The sequence below is a fragment of the Bactrocera neohumeralis genome, chromosome 2 (assembly GCF_024586455.1).
Source record: "Bactrocera neohumeralis isolate Rockhampton chromosome 2, APGP_CSIRO_Bneo_wtdbg2-racon-allhic-juicebox.fasta_v2, whole genome shotgun sequence".
NCBI lineage: Eukaryota > Metazoa > Arthropoda > Insecta > Diptera > Tephritidae > Bactrocera > Bactrocera neohumeralis.
In genome coordinates this window covers 31542708-31557610 of record NC_065919.1, presented here as the reverse complement: position 1 = coordinate 31557610, position 14903 = coordinate 31542708, and the positions used below count along the sequence as shown (strand labels likewise).

At 39.5% G+C, this 14903-nt stretch overlaps 1 protein-coding gene across 5 annotated transcripts in view; it reads left to right on the top strand.

The window, feature by feature from the left end:
• Positions 1–14903, top strand: part of LOC126763310 (homeobox protein prospero) — a 120726-nt gene that overhangs the window by 81957 nt on the left and 23866 nt on the right. For 3 of the 5 annotated variants that reach the window (XM_050480665.1, XM_050480682.1, XM_050480673.1), the window contains exons 3-5: positions 362–406; positions 1262–8373; positions 9091–9276. In XM_050480665.1, coding sequence (XP_050336622.1) covers positions 2915–8373; positions 9091–9276 — 5645 coding nt within the window. In that variant the 5' untranslated portion in view covers positions 362–406; positions 1262–2914. The remainder of the gene's footprint in view (positions 1–361; positions 407–1261; positions 8374–9090; positions 9277–14903) is intronic. The other 2 variants (XM_050480702.1, XM_050480691.1) reach the window with 2 other exon arrangements.

Sequence of the window (14903 nt, the reverse complement as noted above, 5' to 3'; positions counted from 1 at the left end):
GTTAAGCATTAACTGTAACATTTTATTGAAACCAGACCTTGGCCGGCGTATATTTCCATAAACAGTGACAATATTCAATAATCAATAGCTTTGGAAATCGGCGCTTATTAGTTATTTTAAAAATTTCTGTCAGCGATAAACTGAATTCGAGAAACAAATTTATACTTCCACAAGAAATCAAATTGTAAGAATAGTATATTTCCGTATAAACAATCTAATTTTAGAGACGTTAAAAAATTTAGATCGACTCAATATATGTTAGTTTGATAAAGTAAAAATATGCTTTAAGTATTTCATTTTTTACTGGCTCAATTTATTCTGAATATAGCTAACCCATAATTTTACCTTTTTCTATTTACAGGAGGATTTATAATGGACGGCAGAGATAAATAACACTTTGTTTGTGGTAAATTTCCAACAAAAGCAAATACAAATACATATGAACATATTTAACTATCGAATTCATCGATCGAACATCATACATATCTTTGTATTAATATATATGTATTATACGAGTATGTCCTGTTGTGGAATCTGAAATCATCTCCCTGCCAATGAGCACGAATTAGGTGGTGATTCAGTGCGTCCGCACGCAGAAAATTTTACGCATAAAAGTCTCATGTGGCACAGTCGAGTACAGTCCCTATTTGAATTGTGTTGTTTGGTCAGTTTCGTGCGTTGTTCGTATAAGAAAATGTCGATAAGTTTTGAGGGTGGTTTAATGCAGGGACATTTTCGAATTAAAACATTTCCGCAACAAGAAAATGCATTCCTTTGCTTGCAACATAGTTACCCATAGCAAAATGGTCATTAAAATGTGTGTATGTATGCAGAATTCAGTTTATGTTAGCTGCATTCCGTTATAATCTAGGCAAGGAAAATTCTGTTTAATTAAGCGAGTTTTGCCACAAGGAATAGTTTAAGCTTTATAATTTGAAAATATATACACAAGATAATTTAATTTCTTCAAGATATGCTCAATATTTAGCCAGCACTATTTATAGTACACGAATTTAACGAAAACTTTGCTTAATAGTTTCGAATATTTAAACGAATAACAAATCAGTTCTTTGTTTTGGCATAACTAACCCACAGCCAAGAAAACAGTCCCAAACGGTATGTATGAATGTATGTATCTATTTCTGAATGTCACTGTAATTTCGAATAAAATAAGGTAGTACATAATTTTGAAATAGCGTCTCAATTAACTGTTATTGTAATTCGTTAAAAAAATATTCTTCCCAAATATTGTTTTTTACAGAGAGACTTTTGAATGCTCGAGAGGATAGAGGATTCCAAATTCAAACGACCCAAACCTAAAATATTAAATTCAAAAATTGTTTAATACCACTCGAACGTGAATATCTGAGCAAAATTTTCAATACAAATAATATGAAGTCAAAAATAAACTCAAGTATTATAATGGAAATTACTGAACTGATAAAATTATATAATAATAAAAATATCTTGCAATAATGTTATAGAAATTAAATGCAAAAGACATTCGCATGTGTGTGGTGGTGGAAAGAAAAATCAAAACTAAATTCATTATTAGAAAGAGCAAAAAACGTAGAAGACGAAAAGAACCAAAACAAATAATAAAACGAGTCATCGTTCTTGAGAACATCGTTGAAGTTGAGAACAAAATTAAAGATTTTGGCGATATTGAACCTTGAGACCCTAGCGGCCTTTGAAGAAAAGGAAATTCAAAGCTAACGGTATCGAAGCAACATAGCTAAATATCATACACATTCAAGGAAAAGAATAATATACATAAGTATTAAATCAAACACCGATGATGGAATAAACGGAAACGGAGTAGAAACCAACTAGACATTTAGCATGAAACAACTTTAAATATTAATCGAAGCTCTTTGATACTTTAGAGGCATCAAATTAAACGAACAACTTTACTATTAACAAATAGGTTCAGAGCGATTAGATTGCGGATATTTGCAGAACCTTTATATTATTTATTGGGAACACAAACAATTAAGTAATACCCTGGTACACCATAGTGTGCTAGGGTATAAAACGACATTTCAATCAGTATTCGCCCCTAGAGCGCGGCGAATTTAGAATACTTGAACAAGACACCAAAACCAATACAACAATTTAGACGAATAGTTGTAAAACGGAAGCCGAAACTATTAAAAGAACAATTCAACCTGGACTCTGTAGATGCATATGTGTGAGTGCTTATCTGAGCCTGAGCCAATCCAACTAAAACATTTCCAAGCAACAAGAGCAATAGCAATATAACAGCAACAAAAGCATCGAACAACGAATATCGACGATACCAAGAAGACGAACTGTGGCAAAGTATTGAAACTCCAGCCCAATCCAAACCAAAACAAAACAAAACCGAACAGAACACAGAACCCAGAACCCAGAGCGAACGAAGCGACTTTAGTGTAAATCCATTGTAGGAGTGTGAGCGCTGTGCATTAGTGTTGGTAATTGTCTGTTTACAGTTCACATAAGTAATAAAGTAAATTCTACAACAAAAGCAAACAAGAAAAACTTCTGTGTGAAAGGAAGGCAAAAACTTAGCGAGCCAATAGACGATCCACGTACGCACACATACACACTACAATTGCCAGCGTCGCCGTTTACTTTGTTTGTGTTTGTGAGTGGTGAATGTTTGGCCGTTGTACGCATCGCAAAGGTAGCAGCAGCGACGAAAGTAACCGAGCGAAAGCAGAATCACTGAACCATTACGCAGCGACTTAGCGGAGGAAACGACTGCATTCACCACTAGTAGTCGCAGTCAGAGAAGCATAACAGAGTTGGAGATAGAGTTTGTGTGTTGATTAGGTAGAACCAGGTAGGACAAGAGAACGAAGAGAGCTAAATTCGCGATAACTGCGAGCTCTGTAAGAGAATAAGGCTTCACCCAGACTGTTGGCATCTTATGATGTCATCGGAAGAGGACACAGAGTGTTTCGGATTGTACAACGATGATAAATTACTACTAAAGGCGTCCACAGCAGCATCATTATCTAAACTGGCAGAGCCCTCGTCTTCACCGCCGTTACTGGAATTAGAAACCGATTGTGTGATAAAGCAAGAAACACCATTACTATTGCCACCCCCAACACCACCATTACAAACGGCGAAGAGCGCAAAAACCAACACCAACCAAAATCACAAAAACAATAGTAACAACGCCAACGTCTGTAGTAATAATAAAAGCAAAATCAACAGCATTAACAGTACAACTGGCAATAGCACGGCTCTCGAAGAGACACACGAAAGCGACCTTATCGAAGACGACAACGTCAACGGTGGCAACAACGACGACGACGACGACGATAACGACGTCGTAGTCATACTCGAAGGTGTCGCAAGCAGCAACGAGGGCACCAATAATAGCCAGAGACAGAATCGCCTTCGTAACAGCAGCCGTAGTCGTAGTCGAAGTCGCAGTGGCAGCAGTGTCAGCGGCAGCGGCAGCGGTAGTGGCAAACAACAAGTCGTGCAAGTCGTGCATGTCACTGAGCGAGCAAACGAAAGTAGTCCGTGTGGTGCCGTCAACAAGACAATAACGTGCACCGCTAACTTAGCAATACGTTCAAAGTCAATATCTGTAGGAATATCATCGTCGAAGTCAAATAAAAAGAACACGTCCTTATCGTCATCGAGTGAATATCTTGTTAATAAGAGCAGTAACAGTAGTAATAACTGTACCAGTGCTAATAAAATAAACGTGAACGGTAATAGTGTTTTAGGTCTAGAATCGAAATTATTTTCGGGGTTCCAAGATAATACGAGTCCAACGCCGTTGTCATTGCCCTTGCCGGTTTCGCCAACGCCGTCATCCCCGCTCTTGCCGCCAACAGCGACTGCCTTCATGAGTAGTGCTGCTGCGGCTGTCGCGGGCGCTGCTGGAGGAGCTCTCTATGGAGCCTTATTGAATCAGACAACTTCGTCGTCCAATAACACGCTTAACAACAGCAACGCTACTGCTAGTAATAATAATCCACATAACAGTGCAAACGTTTCCGTATCCGCTTCCTCATCGCCAACAGCATCGTTGCTGTCCGGTAATTTTACAGCGGCTCTTGGCAGCCTCTTCACAGCAAACGGTTTCGGTTCAGCAAAAATGTTGAATGAGTTATTCGGTCGACAAATGAAGCAAGCACAGGATGCTACAAGCGGATTACCCGCTACTTTAGACAATGCCATGTTAGCTGCGGCAATGGAATCGGCCACCAGCGCTGAACTGTTGAGTGCAGCAGGCTTGGTGAATAGCTTAGGCCTCAATGCCACCAGCAAATTGCTCAATAATAATACCATAAACAGTTTGAATAGTTTAAGCAATGCCAGTGCGTCTGCAACGTCCGCTCTAAATAACGGCAATGCCATTTCTGATAATCACCAATCGTTGAATGCCACATCTGCCTCTCAATCGCCAAAGAACCGCCGTGTGAGCAATTGTAGTGATCGATCTTTGGACGAAGTGAACTCGCGAGCTGGTGATTTGTGCTCACCACCACGTGCACCTTCTGCCAGCTCAACATCTGTGGTACTAGGCGCTGTGAATTCTTCTGAAAGAACCTCACCAAATGTTCAACAACAGCAACAGCAGCAACAACAACAAAATGAGTTAGCTCACCATATGCTAAGAAATATTTTGCAAGGTAAGAAAGAGCTCATGCAGCTAGACCAAGAGCTACGATCAGTAATGAATCAACAACAGCAACTCGCAGATAATCAGAACACGCTAAAGCATAATAATAATAATTTGTCCGCTAACAATAACAATAATTTGGAAGATAAAGAATCGAATAATGTAATCAATCTATTGGAGGACACCATGTCTGACATTAAAATTAAGTGCGAGCCCAATCAGTTGCCAAATAATTCTGAGTCTGCGACTGCAGAAAGTAGGAAGTCATCTGATTCTGACGTTGCCGATTCTCAGCAGGATGAAGACCAACAGTCTGAGGGCGATAACATGGATCAACAGCACATGGATGAGCAGGATGAGCAACCGCATTCAAACCTAACGGTGGGAGTAACTAAAAAGGAAGCTGATGACATCCTAGAAGATGTAGAATTAATGGGTCTGAATTCGCGGTCCGATTTAGAGTCATTGGCCTCACCTAGCCAATCTGAGATGATGCTCTTAGAGAACAGCAAGGATGAGTTAGAAGAGGAGCTTGAAAAGGATGTCGCCGCTACCATGTCCAAAAAACCAGGAATGGATATGAAAAGAGCTCGAGTCGAAAACATTATTACCACAATGCGTTCTAGTCCATCGTCTCATCAGTCGCACTTGCAAGTTAATGGATGTAAGAAACGAAAACTATATCAACCGCAACAACATGCAATGGAACGATATGTGGCTGCTGCTGCGGGTTTGAATTTTGGTTTGAACTTACAAAGTATGATGTTGGATGAAGAAGCATCCAATGAAATGGAATCACCCCAAATTCAGCAAAAGCGTGTGGAGAAAAATGCACTGAAGTCACAGTTGCGTTCAATGCAGGAGCAACTGGCTGAAATGCAGCAAAAGTATGTGCAATTATGTTCAAGAATGGAGCAAGAATCAGAATGTCAGGACATTGATGATACCGCAAGTGATAGTATGGAACAGGATGACAATGGAGGGGATCTCTCACCATCGCCATCCCTGACCGGCGAATCGGGTTTAATTGATAAAATTCAAACGGACGGAGAACGACCGAGTTCTACTTCACCCAATTTACCAATAAAATCTCGCAAGCACTTAACCTCACAAAATTCCATAGCCCTAGATAACGCTCCAAATGTGCTATCACAAATGATGAGCAAAATGATGTCATCGCGATCACTCGTGGGGCATCCACATATGCAGCAGTCATTTAGCGGTCCATTGCCTTTGCTGCAACATATGCCACAAATGCAAGGTGACGCCGGAGCTGCCCATTTGTCTCATCCCGCCATAAGTAATGCTGCCGCTATGTACCTGGGGCAACAGTTTCTCTTTGAGCAGGAAGCACGTATGGCAAAGGAAGCTGCTGAGCAGCAAGAAAGACAACAACAACAACAGCAGCAACAACAGCATCAACTACAGCAACAGCAACAACAACAGCAGCAGCAGGAGCAGGAGCAACAAAGGCGATTTGAACAAGAGCAACAGCAACGTCGTAAGGAGGAGAAACAACAACAACAACAACAGCAGCAGCAGCAACAGGCCCAGCAACAAGCTGCACAACAACTTCAGCGCCAACATCAGTTACAACAGTTGCAACAACAGCATCTGGAGCAAACCACACCGACTGTCTCCATAAACCAAACAACCCGCTCACAGCTACATCACAATCGGCTCAATCAACGTCATGCCAACCACTCCTCTCTCAAATCAGAACTGTCAGAAAAATTCAATATGTTGAGGTCCAGTTCTAATTCGATTATGCGTATGTCCGGATCAGATCTGGAAGGACTTGCTGATGTATTAAAATCTGAAATTACTACTTCACTCTCAGCATTAGTTGACACGATCGTTACACGATTTGTTCATCAACGTCGTCTATTTAGCAAACAATCGGATTCAGTAGCTGCAGCTGCTGAACAACTTAACAAGGACTTGCTTATGGCATCCCAAATACTCGATCGCAAGTCGCCACGTACTAAAGTTGCAGATCGTTCTCATTCAAATGCCATCATCAACAATAATTCAAATATTCCTAATTCAGCGGCAGGACAGCCTGTTGTCAGCGGAAATACTGTGAATGCTTCATCAGTCCAATCAGGTAATAATGGTTCTCTTCTCCTAGTTAATAATACCTCCTCAACTAACCAATTAAGTAATGGTCCAAACGGTAATGTGTCCACAAATCACCTTGGTCACTTGCAGTCCACTGTAAGTAACGGCCCTCAAATGCATGTTGGACCTGGGCCCGCAGTATCAGTAGGCGGTGTGACGATTCCCCAACACCCGCTTACAAATAGCCAAGCAAACGTCATGGCGTCCTCAAGTGGGCAGACAAATGCGCAACATGCGCAGCAAATAGCGCAAATGTCAGCGTTGAATGCGGCAAATTGTCAAAGCCTCATCGCCGCCCCACGTCTAAATGGCAATCAGTTGTCGTTTCCGTCGCCGGCTGCGGCAGCAGCTGCGGCAATGGGCCTGCAAATGCATCATGCAGCAGCCGCAGCTGCAATGACCGCAGCTGCTGCTAATCAGCAAAATCATAATCAACAGATCACAAACGATAATTCTGGTCAAAGCCCAATGAATCAGAGTATCAACATGAACTCGAATCCAAATACAAATAATACTAACAATAGTTTAAGTACGATTAATATTCCACCTCCTCATATACGTCCTTCGCCCACAGCGGCAGCAATATTTCAGGCACCAAAGACACCACAGGGAATGAATCCGGTCGCTGCTGCTGCACTCTACAATTCTATGACCACCGGCGGCTCTAACCAAATGAACCCCTTCTGCATGCCAGAGGCTCGTGATGTACAGCAGCAGCAGCAGCAGCAACAGCAACAGCAACAACAACAGCAGCAGCAACAACAACAACAGCAGCAGCAACAGCAGCAACAACAGCTAGAGCAAAACGAGGCCCTCAGCTTGGTTGTAACGCCAAAGAAGAAGCGACATAAGGTGACAGACACCCGAATAACACCACGGACAGTCAGTCGCATACTTGCCCAGGATGGCGTTGTACCTCCGAATTCAGTAACTGCCAACAGCATGTTAGACGGCGGCAGCAAGTTCGTTCCCATGGTTGGTCAACCCAACCAACAACAACAGCCCAATACGAACCAAACGAATTGTAATGCGCCAATCGTTGGCAGCAATAGTGCCAACGTCACGCCAGTCAACGTGAATACTACCGGCAGTATCGGCAATATCGGCAATAATAATACGACGCCTGCACAAAGTCCTTCACCACGTGCTCAAGCGCCCACCTATCATCCGCCGCCACCACCACCACCCATGTTGCCCGTGTCGTTGCCTACTTCTGTGGCAATTCCCAATCCATCGTTGCACGAGTCGCAAGTCTTCTCACCCTACAGTCCATTCTTCAATCCTCACCCGCCGCATGCGCCGCCACCACCCCCGCATGGTCCACACAGTGGTGCTCACAACACGCCAACAGCTGCCCAAATGCACCACATGAAGATGTCATCCAGCCCACCTGGCCTTGGCGGTCTAATAGACTCGCGCGAATCACCGCCACTGCCTCATCCGCCCTCCATGCTGCATCCTGCCCTATTAGCTGCTGCCCACCATGGCGGCTCTCCCGACTACAGCGCGCATCTACGTGCAGCCATGGATGCACAAGACCGCAATTCGGACTGTAATTCCGCTGATATGCAGTTTGATGGAATGCAGCCTACAATATCATTCCTGAAGCAGCAAATGATGTAAGTACTCAATTATTTTACAAACTAATCCCATACATCCATTTATATGGGAAATATAATGTTCTTTTGTGCAGAATGCCCTTATGTATAATACACACATACAATTGCGCTTAGTTGGTTAAATCTTTATATTGCTTGCCACTTTTTCTTAAGCTTTGTCACTAATTACCTCTTAATACCAAAGAAACGGTAAATCAATTCAACAAAAAGAAACCACTCAAGTGTCGGTGTCTATATAAAACAATGCAGCACTGCAACACAAATAAGTTTACTCAAAAAGAAATGTGTAATCAAAACCAAAGTCTAAAACAACCTGATTGCAGCAACCCCAATTAATCTTAAGTATTTGCGAAACTTAATGCAAGTGCAATGCGTCTCACACGCTACATTGTCTTGCCGCCCAACCGAGCACCTAGACGGATCTTTAATCAGGGCTAACACCGTTTCGACCGAAGCCACTTACCAGTGAATAAGGAAATGCAGAAAACAAAAGCACATACTATTGTATTACTATGTGTATAGTCGCAAACGAAATCGCTTGCAGTTCCAGTTTTCTTTAGGTTATATTGACAAATGCTTTTCAGGCACTCTGCACCGTGTCAGCATTTTTATTATGCTCAAATTTCTTTATACGTATATTAAATCTTATATTATTCTCATCTTCTCCCGTTCATTCCACAAAAAATTAATTGTGAATGTTTTCACATGTAAATTCAGCAAAAATAGCGACTCCTTGACTCCGCTGCACTCGTCAACACTAACACCAATGCACCTGCGCAAGGCGAAGTTGATGTTCTTCTGGGTCCGCTACCCCAGTTCAGCAGTACTGAAGATGTACTTCCCAGATATCAAATTCAACAAGAACAATACAGCACAATTGGTGAAATGGTTCTCGAATTTCCGGTAAGTGGAATTATTTTCTCTTCTAATTTTAAAATTAGTTTTTCTTTTTATAATATGTAATAGTATGGAATATGCCTCTTAATATATTGATATGTGTTAGAGGATAATAAATTCTTTGTTTATCCCATACTTACTGAATTAGTAACATTATATATTTAAATGTGCCTAGAATATCAGTATTTGCACCAAGGATGGGGTTAATATTAAAATATTAAAGTGTTTTTGATAATTTTTCTCTTTCAACCGCCATCAGGTACTTCAAAGACAGCACAGATATAAAAGTAATAAAATGGGTTTTTCCAGGCATTTAAATTACTAACAAAGTGGGGAAATTACAACAATATTAATGGATTTAAATTAAATGGAAACTTCTTTACTTGTGAAGGGTATTCTAGCTTCAATACAACCGAAGTTTTATATTGAATCCTGCATTTTTTTTGTTCATAACCATAAAGCTATTGCCATATTTTTCTTTTTTTTAACAACGAAAAGGTTTAGAATCCTTCGTTTTTCCGAACTTTTAAAATGTCATATAGTAATTGATGGAATGTCTGAAACACTGTCGAAATTTCTAAGCTGTCAATAAGAGACAATTTCACTTCGAACATTTCAACTGTTCGCGTATTTACATATGTATATAATAGCAGTAAGCATTTCACTTGTATGTATATACATATACATATGTATGTATGTATGAAAATACCTAGGAAATTTCCATAACTTACCACACGAGCGCTTTTTTGGCATTACCATACTATCCCTTCATGGCACTATGTATTACCTTAAATTTGTTGGCACTCAGCGCTTCCCCTCAACGAGCAGGCCAATATACCAAATACCAAAATACTTCAGATAGAAATTATACTGATGGCATAAGCATGAGTTCACTATACAATTCCACCTTATTGTATGTACATACATTGCTACACTTATGTATATGTACTATATGTAAGTGGGTAGGTAGGCCCGCATACTTTCGGGAAAGTCCAACTGACACCAATTCGACAAAGAAGGTCTCTTGCGATTTGCATGCTAGCATTCACTCAGCGAAGCCAAAACGAAGGCAGCAGAAGAAATAGTATAAGATTAGGCAGCCAATCATAAAATGCACATGTGTACGTAATTATGAACTACTGCGAATATATGTACGTGTGCATATACTCGTGCGGGCACACACGACTGTAGAACAACGACGGCAGCCAAACGAAAAAGGTAAACACAAATTTACTGGTAGATGTCAGCTAACAGACGGATAATGCACCTATGTAGTATGTAGGTACACTCGTAGCTGGTGATAGCAGCACACAATGCAGCAGGCAAGAGAAAACGCTGGGTAGGAAAGCGCGCCAAAAAGGCTCGTGCTTTTTACCGGCTGCTTCAGAATGCCGTGAAAAGCGAACATCTGTTCGGCGCTGTGGACGATTACGAACAATAGTTCACCTGGCCGTGGCAATAACAACGAACAACCCCTGAACCGGTAATAATGCACGTCAATGCATGCATCCGAGGCAGCTGAAACCGAAGAAATAGTATAGCTATTCGCACAACGTCTTAAGAAATGCAAACAAAAGCGCACAAGGAGCCCCTTTTTGCCATTAAGAAAAATCAAAACGTCCTTTTTAAGGGATTTTACTCGCGCACAAGAAGACTCAGCTGAAACGTCTTCGAGTTTTGGTTTCTTTTTCATTGTGATTGTGTTTGTGCTAGAGCGTTTGCCAAATTGCGTACAACGCTAAGAATCAGTACTTCTTTATGTGAAATTCTGCCTTTGGCTTTGTCTCTAGCTTATCTGCATTTCTCGGCGTCTACTTAGGGGTTATCTAAAAAAAAATGCAATTGAGAGTTGAAATTCATAATGCTCTCCCCTTCTAAGGGTTGTTCTCGTAAGTCACAACAGACGCTATAATTTGTTTGTGTGGCCAGGCATTGGATTACCTTTTATTAAATGCATAAGGTTCCGCACCTCCGTTTGACTCTTTTTACCGCCTTTGACTTAAACGTTAAAATGGGTGGGAATATCTTTTTGGTTGGCTTCTGCGCGACGCTCGATCAAAAGTTAGAAAGAAGTCTACTATTGTAAATTGTAGTATAGTAAGTCCGATTACCTTTGCCATAAGGGTGAAAATGTAACGGTCATATGAAATTTGGTACAAGCACAACAAAAGAAACCGCTATGGCTGTGGGAAATTTGTTAATGATCAAGCGAGATAGAAAGTTGACTTAAATAATAAGAAAATATGTGTGCCATATGTCTAAGCCAAACAAAATTTGGAGGCTTTTTTTTTAACTTCGACACAAGTAATCATGAGAGACTTTGGCCAGCTACTAGTTCTCCTATCGACCCCTAACTAGTTCCACATATGCACATGATCGTATTTAAAGCTAAAATTTTTACCGCCAAAAGTAAGTAGTAACTACTGTCTTTTTATAAACCTTAAATCATTTAAATGTATTCCAAGCCTTTTTTTATTTAAAAGGTGCATAAGGATATGACAAAGAAAGGGCTAATTTCAAACAAGCACTGCACTCTTAACGCCAGTTACATTGTAACGCACTTCAGTATCATCCAGCGCCTGATGATGGCCCCCACTTGCCACACCGAACATATAGCGACAGCTTGCAGTTGCAAAATGACAATTAAGAGGTGACAGGTTGACTGTAGCTAATTGTCGTAGTGCGGAAGGAAATCAATGAGTCTGCCGCTCAGCGTCAACCGAATTGCATCCTTTACCTAAAGGAACTATAATGAGTTATTTGGAATACTACAGGCATATGTGGGGTTGTGGGTGTGTAAATAGGTATATAAATCTAAAATGGTTTAATGATTACAAAGGCAATTAAATTACACCCTCAGTGCTTTTGACATGTGAATTGGCACAAAGTTGCATTTGATTTCCGTGGAAATAATTAGCGGGTTCCTGCACATTTCACGCTTTATTTTGAATTAAAGAATGCCACTTCAGCATTACCAAGAGTAAAGAAAAATAATAGACACACATACATATCAAACAAAGGCAAAAATGATATAATTTAGATATATATCTACATATTATATATTCATTATAATTTAGATATATTTTTAATATCCCCAGACATCTTTCAGAATCAATGAAGCTTAATCCTTATACCTCATCGCTATAATTAATAATAACCCTTGTCATCTTACGATTTTCGGAAATTTCTGAAGGATTTCCTTGGCTGTACTTGATGTTTTTTTCTTTATGCAAAAGTATTCTCCTTCGGTTTTTGAGTTTAGTTCGAGACTACATTTCACTTTTTTTTATAAACAGCATATATTCTCTTATCCTCAGCTATCACACGCACGAAGGCATGTGTGGGTACTTCACCGAAGTAACGCAATTATAAGAGGAACACTTTATTAATAAGCTCATATGCAATATTTTCTCCAGTGCCTTACAGAGCTCTTCTGTACTCGCACTGTCTGGTTATCTGATTGTATCAGTCGTCCTCAACCAGCTTATTTGCGTGAGTATCATGATGACACCATTTAAAACTTTAACCTCGGGGGTGAAAAAACACCTTTTCCTAACGGTAATCCGTTTCTTACACTCCTCCCAGCAGCGCACATATAGATACATACATGTGGAGCATGCAGCAAGTGTGCGATTATATTGAAGTAATTGGCAACACTTTTCCCATTCAGCTTTTCTGGTGTGTATGTTTTTTCGCTTTCTTTGTATTCTGCTGCATGGAAGAGTGTCAACCTATTGCAGTTAAGCCAAGTCATCATATTTTCACGCAACCTAACCCAAAAGTGCACTTAACCTCAAATTTGGAAAAAAGCATGCCTATAATAAAAAAATACTAATAATAAGGGAAGTGTAGGTTCGGGTGTGACTGAAAATTAATTTCCGAATTTCATTTACTGCGGGCAAAACACGCAGAAATATATAAAAATTACGTTATACTATATGAGAAAAGGCGTGGTCATCGAATTCATCTGTTTCTCCATTTTATTATTATCAGACATTTCTAGATTCATATCTTAGTTGTTTCCTTAGGTCAGTTACGAACAGGGTTGCGAATTTTCTATTTAAATATATTGAAGATAAAAACGGAATATTCAGTTTTTACTTCCAGAATTGCAATTAAGACTTTTGATTATTTTGGGAACTCAATGCTTAAAATTGCTTAAACCAAAATAAAAATTTAAAATTTAATTTTGAATTCTAAAATAAGAATTAAAAACTGATAAAACATTTTTAAATTAAACTTTTCAGCAAATCTAAAAAATAATTTATATCAAAAGGTCAAAATGGAAGACTTACATTTTTCAAACTGAAACACTATAATTAAAAGTATTTAAAAAGTGTTAAACTATATTGAAATATTATTTTAAAAAAGGCTATATAAAATGTAGTATGTAAATACAAATTCAAAGAAAAAATGTTCTTATTTAATTTTTACTCAAAAAGCTTCGGATTATCATTTTCAGGATGAAAATTTACATTTTTAAATTTTACTCCAATTTTTTTTTTTAATTTTTCAATAAAATAATATTTTGCAAATTTGTTGTGCTTCAGTATTCTAATTACTTCTGCTGTGGGTATAACGAAATACGTGTCATATGCAGTAAAACACTGTGAATTTATGGTTTATGATATGAAGAATTCAGTATCGGTGGCTACTTTTATGTGCATGGCATAACATTATACATATGCACTGCCGCATCTGTGTAGACAAGATTTTGTATTAGCTTGCCTGTTTGTGGTTGGCGAGTTTTTCTTTAAAAGCTATTGAGTTCCTTTCATTCCAACGAGTATCCTTGAGCACTTGCACGCCCGAGTCCACACTCGTGCACATACTTATGTACATATGTATGTATGTGTGTGCTCGTAGTTGTTTCTATGTGGCGCACCGTTTCCGCTTTTAGGTTGTGTGCGGAGCGAATGGGTACTTTTAATTTGCGACTTCGAGTACCTTTTCGCCACCTAATCGCTCTCAGTCTGCAAAATCTTCATCCGTGCTCAGTTTTGACTTACCAACGCGAGACTATTCCACATAGAATGCCGTATTTTCCGTATAATAGGAACTTTTCTGTTTGCTCACTTATAGCACCTCTTGTATTCCAACATCTTGAATAAACTAATTAGCTCTTGTGCAACATTTATAATATTTTTTATAATTAAATTACACTACCACTCACTATTTTAGTCATCATTATGTCATCATCACACACTCATAAGCAAATACAACAAACACAACTGCGTTAACTGTGAACCGTGCAACAAACACATACTTATACATATACACATACGTCAACGTCGAAATCATTTCTTTACGTTTTTTGTTTATTTTGTAGGAGCGCTTCAGTGTTTGCTCCCTGTGAAATTTCTTTTTAATTAAAAACAAAAATATCGCAATTACGGCTCCTTATGTGCGCCTCTACACACAGCAGCAGGTCCTTCGTCATTTTTTTCACACACTCTATCTTAATGTAATCGTGAGTGTTGTGAGCTTTTGTGTGCCTGTATTTGTCTTTTTAATGGAGTGCCTACTTTGCGTTGTTGGCTTGCATTGCCACAACAATGCCGCACTTCCTCAGCTACTACGCCTATGCATTGTGCTAATGGCTTTTTTATACATGCATTTGTATATGTGCTTTT